Source organism: Thunnus albacares, chromosome 5 (assembly GCF_914725855.1).
Source record: "Thunnus albacares chromosome 5, fThuAlb1.1, whole genome shotgun sequence".
Taxonomy (NCBI): Eukaryota; Metazoa; Chordata; class Actinopteri; order Scombriformes; family Scombridae; genus Thunnus; species Thunnus albacares.
The window spans coordinates 20197530-20223981 of record NC_058110.1 but is presented as its reverse complement, the minus strand read 5'-3'; the positions used below and the strand labels follow the sequence as shown (position 1 = coordinate 20223981).

At 40.3% G+C, this 26452-nt stretch overlaps 1 protein-coding gene across 3 annotated transcripts in view; it reads right to left on the bottom strand.

Moving 5' to 3' along the window:
* Positions 1 to 26452, bottom strand: part of kcnd3 (potassium voltage-gated channel, Shal-related subfamily, member 3) — a 98301-nt gene that overhangs the window by 4436 nt on the left and 67413 nt on the right. For 2 of the 3 annotated variants that reach the window (XM_044351820.1, XM_044351822.1), the window contains exons 4-6: positions 15208 to 15376; positions 3241 to 3342; positions 182 to 214 (exon numbers count right to left, since the gene is read on the bottom strand). In XM_044351820.1, coding sequence (XP_044207755.1) covers positions 182 to 214; positions 3241 to 3342; positions 15208 to 15376 — 304 coding nt within the window. The remainder of the gene's footprint in view (positions 1 to 181; positions 215 to 3240; positions 3343 to 15207; positions 15377 to 26452) is intronic. The other variant, XM_044351821.1, reaches the window with a different exon arrangement.

Here is a 26452-nt window from a genome sequence, read left to right as displayed (position 1 = left end):
ACACACACACACACACACACACACACACACACACACACACACACACACACACACACACACACACACACACACACACACACACACACACACACACACACAAAATGAGCACTATGCCACATTTTTCTTCCAGGAAGACACTAATCAGATGTGGGAGGTGTGCGGCCGGCTGCTGTCTCGGTACCTGATCTGAAAGGTTCATCTTGTATGGAAGTTGCTTCAGTTGGAGAAGGAGACAAAAGGAGAACAGACAGGTAGAGTTTTACTAGTCTTCACAGTTCAGCACTGAGAACAGACAGCCGTCAGGGACACAGTCATGCCAGTCAGATACTGGGAATATTATCATTTTGACTCTGAGAGTAATGTCTGCTAACATCAGTGGAACCACTGCATTGATCTGTGGTGGAAGGGAAACTCATTTCTAATGGATATACAGTATATATATATACTATTCATATCAAAATTTCCATCATGACATTTTGACTCCATCTCTGTTATTGCAAAGTCTGCCCACAGGCAAGTCGTTAATGACTTGTTTTCCATATTCCTTTTTTTTTTTTGGCCTGTTGATGTGTGTGAAACAAGTGGGCACCATTTCTGGGTCTGTGGTGGTTTGTATATGGAGCTCATTTCTGAGTAGTGGTAAGGTGAGTGAGAGAACTGAGTAGACTAAGGACTAATGTGGAGCCTTGTGGATCCTCTAAGAAAGTAGAGGAACCAGCAAAAACAACAAAAATATAATCACACTAAAAGTAAGATCAGCAGTTCATTTGCTTATATTTCACTATATGTGTTTTTATTAGTCCAAAAATATTTGAAAAGTTTCAACATTTCCTTTGTGCAGACAAGAAAAACTAAATTCAGGAACAAAAACCTTAAAATATATATAAAATTCTGTTTGCTTTTTGTGCTTTATGAATACTCTTTCTCTGAGGTAATATTTGTAACAGTCACCCTGAGCAAACAGGAGACAAAGTTTAATATCGTTATATATCTGACATCTAAGCAGGTTTTGGGAAGAGCTAGTATCTAGAAAACACAGATTATTCTCCATTATTGTTATAAGTGTTGGTCATAATAGCCTTAGCTTGACACTGGGAAGATGTCTCTTCAGTATATTTCAGAATGTCATCATTGTTCTTGTCAGAGGTAAAGCAGTGTTTCACATATACAGACTTTCAACAGCTTGCATCAGTCTTTCCCAGCAGAATCTGTAGCTGAGCTGTTTATAAAAAAACAAAGCCAGAAAATACGACCCTGATCCTGCATGCTCCACAGCACCGCTGAAAGGCAAGTAAAATGCCATGTTTGGAAGATTTGTAGTAGCAATTTTCTGTTCGTTAAGCGGGTGACTGGTGTTGTAAGTAGGAGCTTCTTTGCTGAGAGGGTACATTCCTGCGCTGATGACTTGGTCCGTTCTAGCCAAGACTGCTCACCTGTGTTCATGCTGCTTATCTGTACCTAACACAGCAGTAAAACACAGGTGTTTAGGATGAGTTATTTCTGTCCCTCTCCATACATGCGACTAGAAGCCCATATCAACAATCTGTCTGGGGGCGGCTATGGCTCACTACCCAGGTGGCCACCATACTGTAGAGAGTGGAGACAGCTTGATCTGCCGAGCGACAAAACACACTGTGCAGCTCTGCATGGTGCTGTACATGTTGTCTGTAAATAGCAGCCTTAGAATTACATGCAACTCAGACAACAATTAACATTTTATTGAGCAGGCGCATATCTTCATATCAACTAATAAACTATTGACTTTAGTCTTAAGCAGCAAGTCTGCAGTCGCTCCCAGCACTGACACTTTGTTGCTATTTTTAAGTCCAAACTGACAAAAATTAATGTGATACAGGAAACAAAATATATTAACCAAAAAGAAAATGAAAAAGCCACATTTATTTGAGTAGACAGCACAGGTGACTGACTGCTCATGAATTTAAATGACTATCTGTGGAAAGAAGTGAAAGTCTGGAAATACTATTAATGTTGCACTCAATCACTTTTAAGCTGCGGCTGCTCGGTATGAAAAACAGGGACAAAAAAGTGATCTCATGGCAGTTTTCATGATAGACACTGTGATTGTTAATGTCACTCACCTTATTTTGGCTTCAGTGTCGTGTTTGCTAATAAAGTGGTAAAATCACAACCAAAAGAGCATACAGAGGAAACACAAACTACTCTATTAAGTTAAAATATTCCCACATTCCAACATTATTATTATTTTTTTAAACTTTTGGCTGCAGACGTCCTAATAAACCTGTGTGCGCTCTACACTGACTTAAATGTTAAATAAAACCAACTCTTCATAGGATACAGACTAATACACACAATGAATGTTATGTTCTTCTCCGAGTGTCATAAATTATACTAACAGCAAAAAAGAGTCTTCTTGTTTTTAACATATTTTGCAAACTTTGTTACTCAGTACAGTTTCTGAGTCTCTCTTGATACTGAGTCAAGAGGTAATCTTAATCTTAAATCTTATTAAATTTAATAAATTCACTTCATCAGTCAGTATTTACTGTGCAGGCAAGCTGTGCTCATGACTATTTGCTTAAAATAACTGCAACATAATCATTTACTGTACAGAAAACATATACACACATACATAACATATAAGAAAAACTGCAACCTTTGCAGTATATTGTCTCTTCAGGCTAAATCAATATGAATTCAATGTGGTATTCAGCCATAGCTTGAGTATAAGTCCTGGTGCCCTTCTGATTCAGTCCTCACCAATGTTACTCAAGAGACACATGGAGAAAGAGCGAGAGGGAGGAAGAAGCAGTTGTTTTTGTTTTGCTCTGTGTCGGCCCCAGGCCAATAAAATGCTTGCAAACCGCAACATTTTGGTGAGGCGAGGAACATCCTTGAGTTGTGTTTACATTTCATGTGTTTACATGTGTTTACATGTCTGCATTGCCTGAGGCCTGTTCCTCAGCTGGACAGCTGCGCTCAGAGATGCTCACATTAGAAGTGCCGCTTATCGAATGAGATCACAGTTTGCTGCTCTGATGGGACACTGTGTGCATTCTAAGAACTGATCATTTGAAGGACAGGCAAGCGAGGCCTGCATCCAAAGACTGAAATCCTCAGAACCTTGTTTCTGAGGATTGGAGATGAAGAGGTCAGGCTCTCTGTGTTGTAAGTCTCATGTGGAAAGGTAATCCTGAAAAAAAACATGACAACACCCCGGTGAAGCATATGTGGTGTCTGTGGATCGGAGGCCGGTCTTACCGTGAGCTCCAGAGCTTCGTTGAACAGGCCGTTGCGCTTGCTGTGGAGGAAGGCATTGGAGCTTCCTGTCTTGGATATTCGTATCCTGGCCAAGCGGGCTTTCTGCAAAGAGCAAGAGACCACCTGCCAGTCAGTGCCTATGCCACATCCTTTTTCAGAGTGATTTGGTATCATTCCCACTGATTTGAGCTGCAGTACGTTCACATGCTTGATATACATTTTTAGTTGTGATCTTATAGATCAAATCTAACATGCTACTAAAGCATTCACTCTGATCTCCTGTGATAAATTCACTCTGATCTCCTGTGATAAATTCACTCTGATCTCCTGTGATACTTATGAATGATTTATGGTGACTACACGATAACAGATTCCTTGAGTTGAAAATGAGTTAGAGCAGCACCTGAGAGTAATGCAGGTAAATCCTGTATGAATTAAGCGGCAAAGTGTCATTCTGCATTTAAAATATTGAATTCAATTTATTAGGGCTGTTTTGTGCTGCTACATTAGCGGCTTTGTTTAGCTAAATAAATCAAGGAAGTGTCCATGCCCATAATGCTTTACATCTCCACTTCTGAGCCACTATGTTAGTGTCGGCTTGAATGCTTCTTTACTCATTACACCCGTACAGCACAGTGAGTGCACAGTCCAGTCTTTTCTCTTTCTCTTTCTTTCCCTCATGCTGTCAAATCTCTCCTCTGAGGCAGTCAGCTACAAAGACAAAGAAGAGAAGGAAAAAAACAAGAACAGAATGCACTCTGGTCCTTGGAGTGAATCCTTTATACATCAGTTACATATTATTGCCTACAAGCTTTGATTGATTTTACTCAAACGTCCTGTTTTTTCTCTCAACCCAAAGCGCACTGTATCTTCTCAATGTGTGTGCTCATTTGTTTCTGTACACAGTCCTGTGTAAAAATGCGGGTCTCAATAAATCTCTCAGTTACTAAAACAACTGCTTTTACAGGATAGTGTAATGTGAGTCATTCATTTCTCTAAAGCCTGCCATTTTCCTGTCAAAGTCAAGAGTTGGGTGTCAAGCTAGGTGCGGCTTCAAAGTGTGTGTATATCTCTGTTTCTGTTCCGCTTTGTGCATTTTAAAACAGGGTGACAAATTCATTGAAGGGAAATTGGCAGAATAATGTTAGCTGTGTAAATGATGAGCAGACAGAGAGCTTGTTTAGTAGGGGGCCCATGCACTGCTGGGGGACTAATTGGGTGTGCGGATGTGTGTTTGCATATCCCTGTGTGCGGCTATGTATGCACGCCTCGTCTCCATAGATGAATTTCCATACATATACGTACGAGCCATATAGAGTAGAAGCAGAAATACCTCAGTAAAAGTATGGTAATGTATGCTAATTCAAGCTGATCCCGTCACTTGAGTTTCATTTAAAACATGGTAATGTTTGTTGACCTGCAGGTAGCTCATGCTGTGATTTAGTAATCTAAAGAGAAGCAGGGGAGATAAACAAGAACTCCAGTAAACACACACATGCACAGAGACCAATCTGTACCAGAGCATCTGTAGCAGAAACCCAACTCCCTTCAAATTGTTTACCATCTCACTGAAGCACTATCTTTATCTATCTTTTTGTCTCTCTCACCCTTCCTCCTCCTGCTCTCCTTGACAAGTTTTTCTCGCTCTCTTTGTGCCCTCACACCTATGTACATTTGTGCTGGCACAGCATTCCCTCAGGCCTTTGGGATAACCCTTCTTTATGTTCTGGCCTTTTGCTCAGCCAATGGGATCGTCTCTCCGGGGTCACCATGCAAACAGGAGCCCGTGACTGTGGCCATGGTTGCCAGGCAGCGCAGAGGTAATGGAGGGGATGTTAAGAACACGTCCCGCTAGATTGAATCTACTTCTACAGCTCTCTGATAGATTCCTGGGGCCTTTGGGACCCGGGCGTTTGTGTCTAAGGCCCATCTGTGCTTTCAGGCAGAGCCTCTGCAGGACAGATTGAGCCTGAATTGCTGCTGAAGCATCACTGAGAGCACAGAGGAGTGTAAGGAAACCATAGAAAAGAGGGCTTTCATTAACACCTACACACACACCTACACACACACCTACACACACACACACACACACACACACACACACACACACACACACACACACACACACACAATACCATGTGGAAGGTTACATAGCCAAAAAGTGTGACTGCTGCACATTCCTTCACAAAGAGACACACGCAGTCTCATGAGCACCACATATCCTCACACACAGACACAGAGTGAAAAGTTCTGTTATAGAAGATTGTAATCATAAAATAAGCTATTTCTTCCCTCACATACAATACACTTTGGATCAGGTCCTTTCAATACGAAATTTGTCTGTGGTAACTTCAAAGTACTGTATAGTCAGATATTAGGACTCCATTTTAAACCTAATATTCCCTTTGTAAATAAATGAGGATCTAATTAATACATGGAGGACAGAAATGGAGGTCAGTAATAATGACGTGTTTTTAAAATGTATTGTTAACAGTTTTTTTTAAATCACCAAAAGGAAGAAAAAAGGTCTTTGGTAAACAAACTTGTAACGTACAAGTCACAGTCAGACAGTGTGTTGTTAGCAGTGGTATTGAAGAGTAAGAACCACACCAGCATCGAAATGGACCACATTGTCAGGTATGTTTACTGGTTGTTGCTGCAGCAGACCAGATAATTAGCTTTCTAGCCTGCAAACTGACGTTAGTGGTGCACTTTTCCCCGGTGAATGTTTGTTTGGTTGCTCGTTCAACAAGCTAAGATGCAGGACGAGACGTGAGTTCATTTATGTAGTAAGTTAGATAAGGAGAAGGCTTTAGCAGGAAAGCTAATGTGGATTGTTCAGAGTCTGTGGCTCTCGCATTGTATAGCGGGAGAACGCAGGACGTAGTGATTTACACAGCAGATACATGTGCTGTTGTAGAGAAAAATCTAATTTCAGCTGTACTTAAAAGCAAACAACTTGGAAAAAACCCAAAATAGCGAACCAATCAGAATAGCGATGCTGAATATCACTGGCTGAAACAGTCCAGATGTTTGCAGACACCCAAGGGCCAATAGCTGATCCAAATACCTTTTTTCCTCTTTGTTTCCCTTCTTCCTGCCACACAGCCACAATTTACGATCAATCACGCTTTAAAGATTATAGCTATAGGATGCAAGCCAGCATAAATGTTTCATTTTAACACAATTCACTGCCAGTTGAGATCTAAACTGGCATATCCTTAAAAAAAAAAAACGCTGCATATCCACTCAACTCCCATGCCATACTCCACTGAGCATTGCCAGGAAGTTTTGTTGGAAGTAAATTTTTTAGTTGAAAGTAAAAGTTAAAAAATTCATGGAACCTTGTGAGTTACAGCTTTGCTAGACTGCCTGTATAGGATTGGCTGAGTGAAAAGTGGAGCAATCGAGCTATGAGACCAGATTAGGTTCTGCCTCGGGCCTGCCTCAAAACCATACAAGTGAAAGAGGAGACCATCTGATGAGGAAACACACCCCAAACTCTCTCTCTCTCTCTCTCACACACACACACACACACACACACACACACACACACACACACACACACACACACACACACGCACATAAATAGCTGTGGAGGAGTCTAATTTTGTTTTGCAGCTGCCACTCATCTTAAGAGTTGCTTTTATACATGCTGACAGTTACTTCCTCTGAGGTATGTTGCTTTACAATAAAACACAACACAGCACACACACACACACACACACACACACACACACACACAGAGGGAGAAACACTGGCACAAACGAGAGGAGAGAGAAATAGAAAGAAAGAGGAAAAAGTGAAGAGAAATTTTGGAAAGATTGACTTTTAGTAAATCTTTGTGGGAGCTGGTGAAGGCAGGAAACTCTGGATGATGGTGAGAATTGTTTCTGAGGAAGTCAACCTCTGTGACACCTCTGGTCCACAGATATCTACATCTGTAGCAAAGACAGCTTAACCTCAGACTAACACCACTCAGAGACAAAATACTTTTGCTAAGCCTGGATTACCTCCTCTTTATAGACACCAGAAAGGTGCAGCTCAGATCTGCAAGCTGCTGTGATGTAGATGTTTAGGATGTTTTTTTTTTGTTTGTTTGGTTTTTTTTTTTTTTTTTTTTTTTTTACAAAGGACAACATTCATTGCAGCTTTTGGCCTCACTCATTGAAGTCCCTCATCCCTCCACCTCTCTTTTTGGTCTGTCTTCTTGCAATGTGCAGACAACTTTATTGATTGCCTAGAAGGGCAAAACACTCTGAGCAAGAAGTCATCTCCACCTTTTGACTTCAGCCTTTTGAGGGAAGTCTAACAACAATAGTGAGGTGATTTAGAGCAATGAGAGAGAGACAGAGAGAGAGGGAGGGATGGAAAACAACTTGTTTTTGTTTTGTTTTGTTTCAGCTCCGAGCCAATGTAGAGCTCATGAACCACAACAGGCAGTAATTTTACTATGCACTAAGTTTGAAGACAACAATGGTTGAATCAGAGACAGATTTCTAGTGAAAGTGGGGAAAAAGACAAGGCAATAAAATGATCAAATTTTCACAGAAGCAGGAAGGATGAACAGGAGAAAACAATGACAGATATGTATATATTCTGCAGCTCTACACCTGAGGCTGGATTCATGATCCACTGTTAAGGCATTGTGTAAAAGAAAGACCCACAACTGTTTAATTCTACATGGCACACCTACATATTTATTTTCTGTGGTGTGTATTTGAGAGTGGTTAACAACATGTGTTTATGTTTGTCAAATCTCAGAATATATCAAACAAAAGAAGAATTTGCTTCGATGGGAATGACATCACATTTCAAGCTACAGAAAATGAATTATGTGTCAGGGAATGAGACTTAGGTCATTAAAAATAAAGACAATATGATGAGCTGCTAAAAACTAAATGATTTTGAAGAGCTGACCTTGTTCTTAATCAGACAAATGACCTCTTTCCGGACTTTTAATTATGTCTTTTGGCTGTGGTGAAGTTCTTTTGTCGTAAATTGTATGTTTACGTTTACATTTATGTTTAAGCTTATGTGTAAAGGATATATTGTAGTAAACCCAGATTCAACTCCATGTGAGAAGACCTAGGGTAAGGAGATATTATTCACAGAACCAAGGAAACAGATCCAGCAGAATACATTAGGTACACATAAACGTTACGCTCATTTAAATTCCTGCCCCCCCTCTTTTTTAATCCTTCTGTGTCACTTGCCCTTTGTGATTCTCCATTTAAATCTTGCCCTCTTTCAGGTAAGCTATTCAGAATATGTAATTAGACCTACCTGAAGATATTATTACCTTTATGTAAATAAGCCCTAGGGAGCAACTAAAGAGTAACCCCTGCAGATTGGACACTTTGTTTCAGATTCGTTCATGGGATCATGCATCAAGACAAGGAGGGACTTAAACTGAAAGTGTTCAATTCATTGTAGAACAAAAGTAGCGACACTGGAGACTACAGGGAGGCAGAATAGAGAATAAATGTTGGTGTCTCAGCTGTGTGTGTTGCCTTGCCACATACAGCAACTGGTGGCATCCTCATGTATCTTTCCTTTGTGCAGTGAGATGGATCAGGGGCTGTCTCTCCACCACCACCCAGATGGATGGCTAATTGTAATGGGAGCCCAGAACAGCTAACAATTAGACCTGAATGAAGATGGATGTGGATGAGGGGGGGTTGAGGGGATGGACAGGGACAGGGAGAAAAAAAAAGGAGAGAAGACAGGAGGAGAACAGAGGAGGCTGGAAAATGCTGGGGGACTAATGCTGCACTTCCTCTCCTCTATAATTCCCCCTCCGTCTGCTCTCCCCTCATCGTTTGAGTACTGTGAAAGGCAATCTTGAATGGCTATCCTATTTTACTCCCAGTTAAACATAGCCTTGTTCTAAGAAATGATCTGAGGAAGAATGAATTTTCTGTGAAATATAACCAGGTGTAGGTAATAAATGCTGCGCAAATGACGTTTTGCTATGTTAAATGATCAGTAACAGTTGCTAAATGGTTGGTTTAATGGCTGAGAAGGTCATATGTCATTAAGGTTATGGAGCATTAAAGAACACTACATGTTATGTGGAGGGTAGTAATGGGCTATTGAAGGATATGACATGCCTGAGTGATTCATGGCTGGGGTGGGGTATTAAAGATCACAGTTGTCATTAGCAGTGAAAGAGTGGAACATACAATGGTAATGGCTCTATCACACACCTCTACACTGAGTTGACCATCTCTTATAGTGACTGACTTTTGTCTGCCAACCTAGAGTAAAAGAACATTAAATTAATGTAATGTAACATGTAATGAGCTGAACACATGTCTGCAGCAGTTGTTATAAAAGGGCAGTAAAATCCCTTTCAATTGCTACACATTATACAGCAAGACTGGAGTCTCCAGCCATGCTAGTGGCTCTGTGAGGCTGCACTTGGCACAGTGGTACATTGAGCTAAATGCTAACATCAGCATGCTACCATGCTTAGCGACAGTGCTCACATGCTGATGTTTACCAGGTTCAACATCTTAAAGCCTGTTTATAGCTGGCATTAACACGCATCTTGGATTATCTGATCACAAGTGGACAGCTCTAAGTACGTCTGTTCACACCTAGCACATGTGTCTCGAGTGATGGCTTGTGATCGGATCTCACTTCCCCGCTCTTTATGAAAATAAACACGTACATCATTTCCATTTGCAAAGACCAAATTCATCGTTGTTTTTTTACTGATGGGAGGACCGGGACTGTGTACCCTCCGTCCAAAACTGTGTTCAACTTGTTTAATAACAGGATAAACAAATATACAATGCATTGTGCCCCCTCACAAAAATCAAATGCCCGTCCTATTGATTTGCTCTAGCGCTGGTTCTCAACAAATATATATAACAATTATAGTGTTAATTAATGTTCTGTGTTCCTCTACACATCCAAAAGGTCAGCTGTTACACACACACACACACACACACACAGTCCAGGTTCATACAGTGATATTATTTGGAGTAAAGCAGTCATCCTAATAAATCCTGGGCGCCGTTATATTGAGTAAAAAAAACTAAAAACTGTCGTTATCGTCTTGGCAGGACAGCGGAAACTATCCAGGGGGAAACAGAATTACATCTAGCTTCTGAAATATTCTTTTAGACAGGCAAGCAAAAAACAAGTTGTTTTCTGATTTTAGTTTAATTTCTATTCCAATTGCTGATTTGAAGAAGGTTAGGGGAACAGGACAAAAAAAAAACAAAAAAAATGGAAAAACAAAATAATGTATTTGTGTATCCTGTTATCCGCCGAGGAGCATCTTCTGGAGGTGACCAATCAGAACAGAGTGGGTTCATTGGGAGTCGGCCTTAAAGTTATATGAGATAAAACTGTCTGTTTCAGACAGGGGCTCAACTGAGGGGCTGTATAAAGAGCCAGCATAAGATAAATAAGGAGTTTTTTTAACTGACAGATATAACATATTAAAATAGAGCCCTGGAATATAAGTATAGACCCGGAAATGCATCATACATGATATGTAACCTTTAACAACCAAGTGGGACATGAAGTCAAATCAAGTATTTCACTGGTTTTAAGCAGTTTAATGCTGAACAATACTTAATCATGTGGGCTAATTAAAGTTACTACAAGGAACTTTTAACTGGTTATGAAACAATATCATGATGCCTCTGTGTGACCTACATAAGTAAACAAGATCATCAGCGAGAAGATTGGCTATCTCTATATAGTTATTCTAAATGTCTGCCACCGGGTCAAGTTTCCTCACAAAATTAGACGAAACAATTTACAGCACGCAGACTGGAAGAGCCTATGTTTACATTACATGTAGCATTGTAGCATGAGGGAGTACAAGGATGTTACTAGAACGGGGGGAGGACATTTCTTTTCATTTGATAACATTAAAAGTAAAGTTAGACTTATCGTCAGCTTCCTGACTCATTTTAAAAAAGATGAGAGCAAGAGCGAAAGAGAGCAGCTGTGGTTGAGTGAGCTAGAGAGTGAATGAAGAGAGCAAGCAATGGGGTAGCAAGAACAAAGGAGTGAAGGAGTGAGAAATAAAATATTATTTTCTTGTTGTTTCACAGCGGTTACGTTCTAAAGCGGAAATAAACATGCCCACACCTCCTCACAACCCTCCGGGAAGGTGCCGCATTGCCAGTGTTGTGTGAAAGTCTGTTCCCCCATCGATATGCGTTTCCCATAACCTTGAACTACACCCAATCTTATCCCTAACCCCAACCACTCGTCTTCTGAGGTGCTTAATCTGACCCTTACCTTAACCCCAACCAGTTATCTCTGCTTTGCCCAACCATGACCTAAGTCCTAACCCCAACCACGGAGGTGTTGCTACAGAAGATACAATTCTAACAGGAGGGGAACATTATTTGAGGGGGGAACAGACTTCGAAACAACAGGTGTCCTGATTTGGTGGTGAATGCAGCCTTACATGTAACCTAGGTGTACGAATGGTACTAAAACAAAGTTTACTTTGCTTCACCATCACCATATTACAATTATTAATCTTACACAGACAAAAATAGATACATTACCTCATTGCTATGCATCCTGCAAACAGTTGTGTTTAAAAAAGAAAAATAATATTAAAAATAAGTAGCGTCTTTTTTTCACTCGCTTCCAAAACAAATGCATGTACTAGCCAAGATCTTTATGACACGAGGTGGTGGTGCTCATGGGAAATGCAGTCTTTATTCCAGTAAAATGAAAGATCCTTGTAGTAATTTTAAAGACAGAGATTGTGCACAGATTGCAAATCATAAATGCTCTGAAATATCACATTTGCAAACCTTTCATCATCTTTGGCACTACACCTTGATTTGCCGTAGTAATTACTCTCTCAAGGATCAAGGCAATTATACGAATATATATATATATATATATATATGTATAATTGTGAGGGTATTATTATGAAGGTTGAAAAGGTGTGTTGAATCATGGTGTTATGAAATGGAGAAAACCATGTATGTTTGACTGAGCAAATCGCTGACCTCCCCTTCAGGCAAGCCAGAGAGGCATTCAAGTACCCTGATGGAGTCATTTAGTACTGGTTAATGATAACAGCGCTGTTATGCTACACTGGTCAGTTTGTGGGTACCTCTCGAGATGTGGGTGCTTTGTACTGAGCAGTGTTTGGGGACACTGCACCACATTGCGGTTCAGTGGAGAACACACAGGAAGCTGGGACAGACCAAGGTCAGGCCCTAACTGACAGGAAGTATGGTGGATGCGCACACACACACACACACACACACACACACACACACACACACACACACAGACACTCAAACAGATGCACATTCATACACAAGCAGATGGACAGACACACACCTTCCTTCCAGCCAGCACCTCATCTGGGTGATAGCTATTTCAGGAAAGAACACAGCATTAGGACACATATCGCCTCCAGCTCTCCCCCCTTCCTACTCTCTCTCTGCCTCTCCTGCTCCCTCCTTCCCTATAGCCTTCCTCGTCACCACTCCTCTCTCTTTTCTGCGTCAACACTATACATCTCATTGGCTCTACCTTGTTTTCAATCTAGATAATTGCCAGCGAATAACTCTTTCCATCCCCTCTGTCTCTTTTCTTCCCTGCACACTTGGATGTGTTACACCAGAGTCTTGCTTGGCAGACAAGGTTACGGTTAGTTAAGACTGGGCAGCGGTCAAGCCACGGTCGAACTGCAGGACTTTAAACAGATTTAAACTACAACCAGAGCATGTGCCAAGATGGATGGCAGTAATCACAGAGAGGGTGAGAGAGAGAGAGAGAGAGAAATGGGGAGAAAATGGATGGAGGCAGAGGAGCAGAGATGAGGGGAGAAGAGAAGCAAAAGGAGTGAAAAAAGCCTTGCTGGGAGAAGTGTGAACGAAAGCGATGAGAGAGAGGAATGGACTCTGAAAATATGTGTCAGTGTGTGCATGTCTGCCAGCTCCAAATAAACACACTACTATCTATCTCAGGAGAACAAAAACTGTCAAGGCCTCCCCTCAAACTATGATTACCAGCCCAGTTTTGTATGTGCGCCAGCTGATGCTGCTACGTAGTTTGGCTCATGGCCACACCACAACATGATTCTTTGAGGGTCTTGAGGCCAGAGCTCTGAAGGCTGGGATATTTATCCAAAGGAAGATAGGATCTTTAAACCTTCCACAGTTTAAACATGAGTTTACATAATCCGTTTATGAATTTCTGCCTGCATGTGTTTTTATTGATATACTTACGAGGATAAAATCTGTTCACAAGGACAGACCAACAAAAGAAAATCATGCAGAGAGGGGTTATTGCTGATATTTACTTCTTTGACAGATTATTTCAGGATTTAGGCTTGGGGTTTTTGGATTTTTTGGGAGTAATGATAATGTTTAGATGGTGGAGTAAAAGGGGTACGTTGGTTTGGGGGAATGTGATATTTAACATAATCAAAATAGGTTTTTTCTTAAGAGTCAGAACAGCAAGTTCAGATCAGGTCATGGATTCCTACTGGATCAAGAGACAGATCAATAATGTAGTTTTAACAGATTTTGTCAACAAAAGTTTTCACAAAAATATTGAAGGGAAACTTCGGTATTTTACAACCTAGACCCTATTTTCCCATCTTTTTGTGTCTAAGTGACTAATGGGGATAACAATTTTTGAAATAGGTCCAGCATTGAGCGAGAGCCCTTCAGCCGGCAACCACGAAATGGTCTTCAATGTAATCTGAGGGGGCAATAGCACCCTGTCAATGTATGTCCACTAGAAGTGCTTGTTTTGCCACTGAACGGCACAGATTGTTATTGTAAGTGTCTGACAACATTATGGAAAGGACCATACAGAGAAATAAAAATCTCTCTCTTTACCTTTTGCTTGATCTGGTCTGTTTGTTGTTGTGTCTCACCAAGTCTCACACAAGGAGAAGTCTCACTCTAAAATCTCACAAGAGTTGAGTTGTAATCACTTAAATATTCAGCTATGACTTCGAAAATCTTGTAGATAAAACTAAGCTACCCTTTCTGCACTCCAACACAACAAACTCCTCCTGGCACTCCTTTCTCCAACTCTGTCATGGCTGAATATTTAGCTGATATTTAGCTGAAAACAACTCAACTCTTGCAAGATTTCAGAGGGAGACTTCTCCTCGAGTGAGACGTGGTTAGACACAATAACAAACAGCTCGGTACAAGCGAAAGGTAAAGAAAAACTTAATACTGGACCAATTTTAAAAATTGCTGTCCCCATTAGTCACTTAGACACAAAAAGATGGGCAAATAGGGTCAAGGTTGAAAAACACCAAAGTTTCCCTTTAAAAATACTAATATTAGCAAGATTTTACATCTGTGTCTTCTGAAATACATATATTATAGCTTTGAATTGTGGCATATGAACAAGAAAATGATTTTAAAATAATACAATTTTATCTTTTTTAAGAGTACAAGTTGACACATTATATATATACTGTATATAAATTACCCTAACATGTTTAGATCAGTTATCAATGTCTGGAGATGTTTCCTTTCCTTTTGGAAAAGAGCTGCCCCTTGATCCCATTGAAACCCAGAGACTGAGCTTTGCTATGCTAGCAAATTACACTGAAACATACTGTAAGAAAGACATAAATATTGACTGAATCTAAAAAAAAGAATAATTCCCTATCCAAAACTGAACTATTTATGCAGAGCAAAGGGAAAATAGGAAGGTCAAGGTTTAGGTATGAATTTCAAGGGAGAAAGTCCATGAAAGTATGGTGATACTTACTGAACATGTATCACCATCGTATGTTTTCACAACTACTGGTATTATAAGTACAAGTCAATTTGCATTATACACACAATTAGTCATCATTAGTCTCAGGGAAGACCCGAACCCTGTGGAGTCCTCTAATCTGGGCGAGAGAGACGTCTGAGCTCCCCTCTGGCGTGGAGCTCTGGAAGTTCAACCCTCTGGGGCCCAGTTGAAGGGTAATAAAACTGTGTTCACCTGTACCTTCTGCGCCCGCCGTTTGTCTGCTCTCTGGTTCTGGTGATAGATGCGGCTAAAGTTGGACACGATGACAGGGACAGGCAGGGCAATTACCAGCACCCCACTCAGAGAGCAGATTGAACCAAAGATCTTCCCCGCAATCGTCTTAGGAACCATGTCTCCATACCTGCAAAGAGGTGACAGGCAGAAAGAGAGAATAAATTTAGTGAAACGTATTATTATGCTTTTAATAAAATCCGTCTGTGATAACTCAACCTTTGAGTCACGCACAGCCGACTGGAGGTCATTCTCTCACACACACACACACACACACACATCCTGTCATCCAGTTCATATTGCTGCCTATTCATTCCTCTGGTACGAGGCATTCATCTTACTTTTTAGGCCACTCATGCTCCATTCCCAACAGAATAAAGCACGGCCTGCTGACTATGTCCCAACCCAAGAGAGAAAGAGAGAGGCTCCCAAACCTCCTCTGTCACTGACTGGCACAGTAAAGTCCACTGAGTCATTCAATGAGAAAGCAGATACTATTAACCTTTAGAGAGGAGAAAGAGGAGGACACGGTGAATGCCAGGGACATTTCCCAAAAGTCATTTGGCCCAATTCAATCTGAAATATTTGCAAGTCAAAAGCAATCTCTTTTTAAGTTCAGAAGACAGTCAACACAATTACAATAACTATATTACTAAATTAAATCTTTTTTTTTTCCCAAAGAAGAAGCCATGCTGCTAGAATCAACAGTGGAAGGAAAAATAAGACAGACGAGAGGAAATTCAAAAGCTCAAAGAGCTCGACTTAAGTTGGAAAAGCAACCTTTATTTCTAATGGTGTTCATTTCTTATTCATGAGTAAAAAAGTGCAGGTGATTTGTTCTTGTTTTCCAGCTAAACAAGAAATTCTACTGAATTTATTAGAACTGACTCCAGGTCCGACTGCAAATAAACCTGAAACAAATAGCCTTTAAGCATCCAGCATTATATGTAATTATGCAAAGACTGATTGTGAAGAGATTTTTATCTTAATATATCAATAAGGTAGAAATTTGAACACAAATCTTTTGTTAGTGAGCTGTATAAACCTGTAATCCCCCAACCTCAAGGTCGGAGGAAGTGAAGGAATCACTAGAAAGTGTACTGTGGAACTACATCCTAAGAATTTCAAACAATCCTTTACTTTTTAGTACTTAAAAAGTACTTTAAAGTTTTGCAAATATTCAGAAACATGTTGCTAAATAGCACTCATCAAATTCATCCATTTTGACAGATCACAGAGGATAGCACACTGGTTGTTATTTGAGGATTTGGCAAACAGTACCCCAGAGGCTCTCCATAAATGAACAATAATCTGCTTAAGAAGTTGTGCTCATGATAGTCGTTTTATAATCTAATGAAGCACTTCTGTCACAGTCTGTTGGAGATAGTAAAACTCAGAATGGCAACACACAAAAACACATAAACCACAAACAAACCCATTCAGTCCGTTTTGGGGAAGGAGATGAAACCTCATACTCATTAGTCACAGATTTCGGGAAAAACAAGCCAAATATGAAGCCATTTAAGTGGAGGGTGGTTTTCGCATCAACAAAGCAAAGCGCTGCCCACACACAGTGAACCACTGGTCCGCAGCTATAACTGAGAGTATACTTACAGAGAACATTCATCGTCCTTTCCAAGAACTTTAATGGCCTTTCTACCCAAATTAGGCAATAACAATCCCATCAGTGGTACAAAGGCCCTATCACTACAAAACATTTCATCTCCTCCCCTCTTCAGAAGATGTTTCCATTAGGAGGAATGAAAAGCTAATCATATTCATCTGCAAGCCTTCTTTAATGGGATCCTATCAGATTGCCTGATAGAGGCCCTTCTCTCCTAATACTACAGTCAATTTGCCGCTCCCATTTAGTCAAGCTGGCCTGTCTCTGATGATACCATCTCTGAGCCATTATACATGGCACAGAGATAAAGCTGGGCTTGCACACATTAAAGAAAGAGAAAGCAGTAATAAGTGGTGTGAGGGTGTGCATATGCGTGTGTGTGCATGTGATAAGCGAGGTTAGATGAAATTTCTTCCCCTCCTGCCTGGATGAACGCCGGGGCTGTTTCTAACCCTGTGAGGCGACACTGAAGGTGGGGAATGGGATGGAGGTAAATGTCTCTGAGAGGAAGATGGATAAGCAACAAAAGGGAAGTATACTGGAGGGAGAGATATTTTCTCAGCAGAGGCAGCGTACGCAGGAGTTTTTTTTCTCTCCATCAGCTCCTCTTGCTCATATCTCGCTCACACCTGTGCACATACACACACAACCATGAGTTTGCTGTGTACTATGCATGCACTCACGTATAAATAAATACAGGGTGCGTGCACATATCACACATGTACACACACCCGAGTCAGGTGGGGAAGGTCAGTCCTCGGTCAGGGTTGTCACAGCCCATCCTAGGAAGACCGGGTCTCTCTGGGTTATATTAATAAAGTCTAGGAAGGATAGATGGAGGGTTATTGAGTTGGCCTGAGTGCTCTAGTGAAGGTATGTGTGATGGATGGGCTTAACAGGGATGGTCTGAGGGCTGACAGACACAGATTTGTGATGATGGCAGGTCATGTCATGTCATGTCAGGTGAGGATAGTGCAGCTCATCCCTTTAAATTTCCACTGATAAACCCAGCGAGCATACTGGTTAAATACATGTGAATGTGGCCTTGTTCAGGATAGGAAGCTTCAACTAAAAAAAGAGAGGGAGAGAGAGGGAAAGAGAGAGGGGCGACGGCAGGACAAAGACATATGAAGTGTTGAGGGTTGGGTTTCCATTTACAGACCAAATCCCATGTGATTCCTCTGCAATTTTCTTGGTGGAAATTCTTTCACCATGGTTTGCAGCAGGCTCACTGAAAAAGCTAAGACCCTTCAGCACCATGGAGAGCTGCTACAGCTCCCATCTATAGCGCATGCTCACACACACACACACACACCATTTTCACACTGCTGAAAACCAACATCTGTCTGCAACACAGTCTACTATTGCAGAATGTGGTATGTAGACTACAGTATTAACAGGCTACATTTCTTTAAGGCAAGATTTCTGTTAAAAAAATGGGTTGGACTGCCTTTATACATGCTAGAATTTGTGGTACATAATTAAAGCCTTCAACTCAAACCAGGCAGAAATACTGGGGCTGGGAGATTAAGTTGAAATATTGAAATATACTGTATCAGGATATAGCAATTATATACAAAATCATACATAAAATGAGCAAATTGATAATTATGTGTCATACGGTTATGTGTTATATCAGACAATCCTCTTAACATGTGTAAAACAACAACTACTATGATTTGTTTTTTTGGATTTCAATTAAAATGTGCTTCTAATTATACATTTAAAGTATTGTGGTAACACATTATTGATCATATGATGACAATATTTCACCAAAAGTTGATAAAATGATAACACAGTCCTACTTACATCAAAATATTTAATGCCATTGTATTGATTAAGAATATAGAAGGTGAAGAGTCATTTCAGCATATTTAAAAATCCATATTCACAGCAAAGCTCCGCGATGAAAAATACATTGTGTAACCACAGTGGCCATAAATGATGATGCCTCATAAAAATATCCATAAGAGGTAGTAGAGTTCCCATTTTTATTGGGAAACCTGTCACAACCCAATGAAGCCTAGCTCTTTTGGGCTCAACAGAGTGAAAGATTGTCTCTGCAGGCCTTTAACCCTCAACCATCCATCCATCTGTACTCTCATCTGACATTTCATGGCCAGTCACTCAGATGCAAGTAACTCTGATGACACATGGCTCTTCAGGGATGGGACAACCATCTATAATCACCCCCACAAATGTCACCGCGGGAAAGCAAGAAATAAGAAGGGGGAGGAACAACAGGTAGGGAGACAGATAGATCAACAGATAGAGGAGAAGAGGGAGAGCACAAGAGAAAGATAACAGAAGAAGACAGCAGAAAAAGAAAAGTATTGATAGAAACAGATCAAGATTCAGATAGTTTCAATGCTAATATGCAAAGAAGTTTGATATTTTTGGTTAAATACGCCTCAAAAGATATCTTAATATGGATTAAGTGAGATACACTGGAGCTATAATAATCTCAACTCTCCCTTAAGGCAGCTCAACACAGACAAGAACACTGATTGCGATCCGGATTTGTGGAGCTCGACTAAGACTTAACTTAGAAAAGTCTCTGCTTAACAAGTGTTCTTATTAAGTAAGTCAAGAGTGTGCAAAAATAGTTATTCTGTCGGAGGATGAGGATGTCTCATGGGGAAAATGCTGCTCCATGATTCTCTGTAGAGAGAAAGAGACAAACTGTATAGTTGTTATGAAATGCCAAACAAAATATGTGCTGAGCTAAGTTACATTTCAGGACAAATACTGGTGAGTTTCAGAATGGATGAAAAAACGAAAAAGAAAAAAAGAAATGAAAATCAAAAACGCATTCACTGACATCTGTGGGAATCCTGCTAATTGCTCTTAAATGGTGTACCTCAGGACAAAGTGCAATGGCTTATTCGCATTACTAATTTATTACAACAACTGATTTTTACCATTCTATGAGCAATGTTGATCATTACTTCCAAACAAAACGCAATTCAGATGGGAAGTGTGGGTAGGCAACGATGATCTTTGATCCAATCAAAATAGTGTGGTACAAAAAGTACCAATTTGACTACACACTCTCGCCTTGTACCTATCAAACAGCCCATTCAGTAACCAAGGCTGCAGAGATAAACAGAGCAAAAATGTGGTTTTCACAGTGAAAAACAGCACAAGGCATACAGCCTCTGTGTGAATAACTGCTCTCTGAATGGAACGTTAATTGCAGCAAGGACCTTGTTTTGAACAAATCTACAATAGAAACCTGGGTATTGTGAAAGGTGGGAACTATGCCAACAGCTGAAATCTAAAACTTGGGGGAAATGACATAAGTATGTTTCTGGCAGCCGCCTTTATGACTACTCTTATGGCTCCTCCAATGCTTTTACTGTTATTCACCTCCGTGTAATGCTTCCGTTAGCCACTTCTTATCATCTACAGCAGGAAATGGCTAAAGTAACCTATTGTGTTCATTGTACTGTAGGTGGGTCATCAGGGCCTGGGAGAAACTGTATTAGGCTGAAATGAACCATTGTACTGCTGAAATATGAGGGACTTACTTTGGCATTTAAATTGTGAATAAAACAGCGTTACAAAAGTGCTGCGACAGCATTTCAGCTCCAATTCCAACTGCTCACGTGTGACTTCATATGCAGGACATTTCATATTTGTGGGACGTTGCAGTTGCAATATCTGCATTGTTATTTATGCACCAGCTAAATGCTTATGTTGCACCGTGTAACTATTTTACCTACGAAAAGGTGCTTTTGTTTTATGTATGCTGTGAGCCTTTACTTTTGGAGCACTGCTGTGTTTCCTTTTATAGAGAATGTAGCAAATAACCATCTGTGCCTAACAGTAAAAGGATTATAGCGACAAAATTTCACTTTTAAGCCATAGAGTAAATAGAAACCCTTTTGTCGCCACCACAACATTTTAGCTGTATTACCCTGTTACATCAGAATAATTCATCTCTTCACATATATGCTACATTGTAAGGGTCAGGGTTTTTTTGTCATCCACACACAGAAGCAACCACAACTGGAAGCTTCTGGCAAAAACCAATTTCTTAGCCTTGCAGGTCGAACTGTGAGGCAGACATATAGGTTATTTCCTCATTTACATTTGTCAAGTGATGAGAGGGGAATGGGAGAAAGAAACACAGATAAGTTGATAAAGTGAAGGGCATTACTCTCACACCACACTGCACACAGAGGAAAGGTCATTATCATCACTCACTTCACAACCAATCTTACGGTGAATCACACTGAGGGATTGCCGCCATTTCACTGTAACACACATATAGTTAGCTACAATATGACTTGGAGGGGACTTACTTTGGCACTTTTCAGAATTTCGTCCCAACACTGACTTTTCACAGGTATGTAGTTTATATTTACTTTTACCATGAATACTGGTATAGCATCCTGCATCACTGTGCTACATTAATACACTATGTGATTTGGCCCAATTTTTAAAAATAGTGCTAAGATTGACAAAGATCTTGCCAAAACAGTGTTTTTTTAAAGAGTGTATTGCTGCAGACATGGATAGACAATTAACTATATTTTAATCTTTGGCGAGTGGTCATGGTACCAGCAGGATAATTCACTCAGCCATGTGCTTATTAATAAAATAAAGCACTCTGTGGACTCCCCAAAATACAATGGAGTGGTTTCTCAGCCCTGTGTTCTGTTATTTTACAATATGGCATGTTGTAGATTATCCCTACAATCCAAAATTATATATTTTAATCAGCAACAGTAGTCTATAAATGTGTACATATTGTGCTTGTGGTTGTTTTGGAAATGTTGGGGGTCTCACAGAGGTAGTTATGTGAATCCAGATTAACATAAGGACTCGACGTAAGGAGTGGAGTGGTGGTGGTACCAAAAACAAACAGTCCTTCTGCTGCTAAATGAGGAGTCTTTTTTTTCCCCAGTCAGGGTTAGAGTAGCTGATTTGACTGCTTTGAAAACTATTGTTCTAACTATTGGGATATTAAGATTTAAAGGGAACATATCATGCTTTTTTTGATTTTCTGTTATTTTTATATTTTTTCTGTTTTGATGTTGGATATCTATATCAAACATGGTCAAAGTTCCAAAAAATTAGATGAACATATGTAAAAATGCTCCCTGCAAGTCAAAAGCCAGGGTTTCAGCCTGCTCTGAATGCTCCGTTCGCGATATTACCTCTACTTCCTCCTCGTGATGACGTCAGATTGTTTGCACATGGCCACAAATGGCCTTTGATTCCATAATCTTTGTTGCTAAGGTTGTTCCATGGGGTGTTCGCGTTGTCCACTTGCATATTTCAGATTGGATTCGGGCTGTGTATTTGATAAGTCCCCACTTCGAGTAAAGACGAAAAAGTGAAATTTGACTACTATTGTTTGTTTACGTAGCCTCCCGAGCCACCGGAAGTCTGCTGAGATGCAGCTACCGGAAGCTAACCAATCAGAACAGTGCACTCATTGGGATGGCGGGCTTAAAGGGACAGGAACTAAAATAGCCTGTTTCAGACAGAGGCTGAACCAGTATGAGATGTGAAAACATGTTAATCTCATGGTGGTAGATCATGTAAAGATGTTCCAGTGGAGCCCCTAGAATAAAAATATAGACCTGGAAATGAGCATGATATGTCCTCTTTAAAGAGAAACATATTTGTAACATTCAGAAACTGTGTGACTGTCACTTTATCACCCCAGCTGAGCTCCACCCCATTGTCCAAATTTGTCTTTTTCATGCTCCAGCAACTAACAGCAGTGAGCAGTAAACCTTATTCAGAATTTCTAAACATCTATTCAGAAACCAACATGCGATGCTTCAGATGCTGTTTTTGCTGACAGAAACAAGAAGAGTCCTACCATTAAGCAGTGTGAGCACACTTTGCTAGGATGTCTGTGAATAATAGCAAGTGACCCTGTTACAAGCTTTGCTCATTTGTGTGTGAGCATATGTGTGCATCTCTTTGTAATTAGCGATTACCAGACTGCTATCAACAGAACGCTTCAATGATTCCACTTCCAAGAGCAACCAGGAAGTGCAAACACAATTACCAGAAGAGAAGGAGCATAACAACATTTAAATATGAATTACATCAGAGAAAGGATGAGTTCCCCAAGCCTGCACAACTGGCTGCCTGCATAGTGTCTAATTCCAGGAAATAGCACTGCCATTAACACATCTGTGCATCTGCCTGTGCGCATATGGTAATTTTTAATGTATGTGAGTGTGGTTATATACACAATCCTGATAGGCATATCTCTGCAAATGCTGAAATACTTTCAAGCCTCGGAGGGCTGATACGAGTGGATGTATGGATAAAACCAGTAGTGGCTGTTGGTAATTGAAACAGGAACCCATCTATCTCTGCAAGCTTGGGTACACTGAGCATGTACCCAAGAGTGTGGCAGTGTGGCAGAGGAGAGGAGGAGAGAGGCTGGGGAGCTGGGGCACAATTACCTTGATATGTGGTTCAATTAAGCTGCTAACGAGAAGTAACTGCGCTAGGTTGAAACATGAATCTCCTGAGAAATATTTGAATTCTAAGATTAATTTCTTTTGTTGGATGCAAGACAACAAAAAAAATAGTTGCAAGTTTGAATCAATTGGGAATCAAACTTGCAGGAGTGGGTGGGGCAGCTATCACCTGCACAACTCCAGAGTTATGTCTCCAATAGTGTGTGACATTACAGTCAGCAGTAAGGAGAGAGGCGGGGAGAGAACAAAAAATTTAATGAGACAGCAATTATAGAGTCTGCCACAGAATTATAGCCAAGGCGATATATTGGATATTAGATTATGATGGTAGCAGAGTCAGTCCACCACTTTAGTCCACACTGAAATATTAACTGTTGGATGGACTGAAATGAAATTTTGTGCACACATTCATGTTCCCCCAGAGGATGAGGGCTACAGACTTTTCTTCTAGGGCCACCATGAGGTTAACATTTTTGGTTTTTAGTGAAATTTCTTCACAAAAAGTGGGTGAATTGGTACAGAAACAACCTTGCACTTCTTGTGTACCATCACCATCATCAAAATTTTGCAATTTTTTGTGAACTTTGACCAAATACCTTCCAAAGTAATGACATTCCCATCAGCCTCAGCTGTACTTTATGTTTAGTTAGCAAATTAGCAAACGCAAATGAGCAAAAGCCTTGTTTCTTTGATAATAAATGGTACTGTTCACCTGTAAAATATTTATTGTATCTTTGTATCAACAACTCTTTAATAACCACATTTGAATGGATCCTACAATATCTAATATATCTTTATTAGATTTCTTTATTCTCATATTGTCCTTAAAAAAAATAATATTTAAAAAAATATTTACCAAACCTGGAAGAAGAGCTCTCCCTTCTCTCTATTTACTTGTGCGTGTGTGTTTGTGTGATTTCATGACAAAAATGAGGACGCTGTATAAAAAACAGGATAGTACAGTCCAATTATTTACTTTAGATTACAAACAAATTGGATTTACTCTTGTTTGATTAAATAATCTGGCTTTCTCTGGCACATTTTACTTTGGTTTCCTACTTTCTTTTCATTTAAACTTCAGTGATAGCTGTGGCCTCTTATCTACCTTGACAAAGAACTACACCATAACTGCAGGACTTTTATAATTGGAGACTGGATGTCATTGTTCTAAAACTGAATACACCACGATTACAAAATGTTATAATTCGACTCAGTTTCTTTGATCTAACTGTAATCTATACTATGCATTTTTCAAAAAGAAATATGTATTTTTTTGTTTAAAACAATCTTCCCACTTCACTCCAATCCTTCCACGTCCCCGCTGTGCTTGACCCCTGCTGGAACTGATGTTCAGAGATGAAAAGAAGCAAGGCTGTTTGGAGAGATAAAGCTGGAGCTGAGAGGAGAGATAAAGAGAAAGGTCAGAGCCTGGAAGTTCATGGGGTCATCTCAACTCTGCAGTGAGCCCACCGTCATAACAGCAAGGTGACCGGTGGGCTCGTCCCAGCACAGATTTCACACAGGGATCAAAGAGAAGAAGGAACAGACCCAGAAGAGAAAAAAAAAAACAACAAAACAAGGAAAGCGAGGGAAATGCAAATGCTGAAAAAGAGACTGTAGTGAGATAGAAACAAAAAGGGAGGGGGCACTGCTGTGAGATTCAGGGGTGACCCAGGCAGAGACGGACACTAAAAGAGACAAAGGGCGGAGAGATAAATAGATAGAGAGAAGAGGGAGAAAAGTAAAGCACATTTCAGGATGTCACACCCACTCTGCCTTCCGTTCTGGTCACAGTGATTGCATTTGTTTAACTTGGTCAGATCATTTCCTTCTGTCGTAGTCTGGGCGTGTGTTTGTGTAGTTCAGGTATGTGGGTTTTAGAGTGTGTGTGTGTTTGTGAAGCAGAGTGAGTGTGCGTGTCTGCAGTTGTCACATGTGGTTACTGTTCCAGCACGTTGCAATTTTTCATTCTTTGTACTTCATGTGTCTGCACTGTAATACAATAACATAAAATTCAATGGTGATGCTATTATTTTTCTACAGATTTTTCTTTATTTCCCTGGTTCAGTTCTCCACCAGCGAGCAACTGCCAGATTTTCACAGCCAAATTCAATGTCAACGCATCAATAAGTGGCCAATATACCAAACTCTCGCAGAGGCCCCGGTGGTGCTGCAGGTCTAGAATGATTAAATTGACTAAAGTATCGAACTATTGAACTTTTTCCCAAAAGGAGACGGAAATTAATTAAGCTCTGGTCCACTGTTTCTGCCTGCGCTCCCATGTGACTCCACAGGTGAAAACATTTTCTTTGCTACACATCCTGTAGCTCATGGACACTGCTGATTAAATTATTGCCTACCCAATCAATTAAAAGAAATCTATAAAAAATACTGTAAGCCCAAGTAGTGTGAAATGAAGAGAAGTATATAAAATAAAGTAATTAATGCTCAATTTAAAAGTAATGCTTCCTTTGCTGTATGTCTCAATAAAATATTTATGAAGATTTTGTTGAGCCTGACCCGAAAAACTGAATATTTTCTCAGTCATCTACCATTTCAATGCCAAATGCCAGTCCTTACTCTCGGTTCTTTTATGTTTCCTGTTGTCATGGGGACCTCAGGAGTGCTGCAATGCTGAGCAGCATACAGAGTGCCATGTCACTGTGGTTAAAAGGGTTACATTAACATGAGCAGCGGGTTACATTAGAGCAGAGCTACATTACCCATTAGTGGTAGCAAAACACATTTGTGGTAGCAGGGCCAGCACCATTAGCATTTACTGCTAATCTAACTTAGCGGGGTTGAACACTCAGCCCGTTTGGTTTAAGTGTTATTTATACTTGACTAGTTTCTGAGAGCCACAACTTCAGAGGCACTTTTCTAATTTCTGTGCTCTGCAGCTCTAAACTACACACTACAGAGTTAAAGATATACTTCACTTCACACAACACAAGAATATCCAACAAAGGGGTCAATCTCACTCTTTAACTGAATGTGAATTCTGAGGAAAACAGGAGTTGATACACACAATTTGCTGCTCATCTCTCCCTGAATCAAAGATGTCTCTGTCAGATTGTTTATCTGCGGCCAAGAATATTGGCTCGCTGCAGGCCGAGCTTATCACACA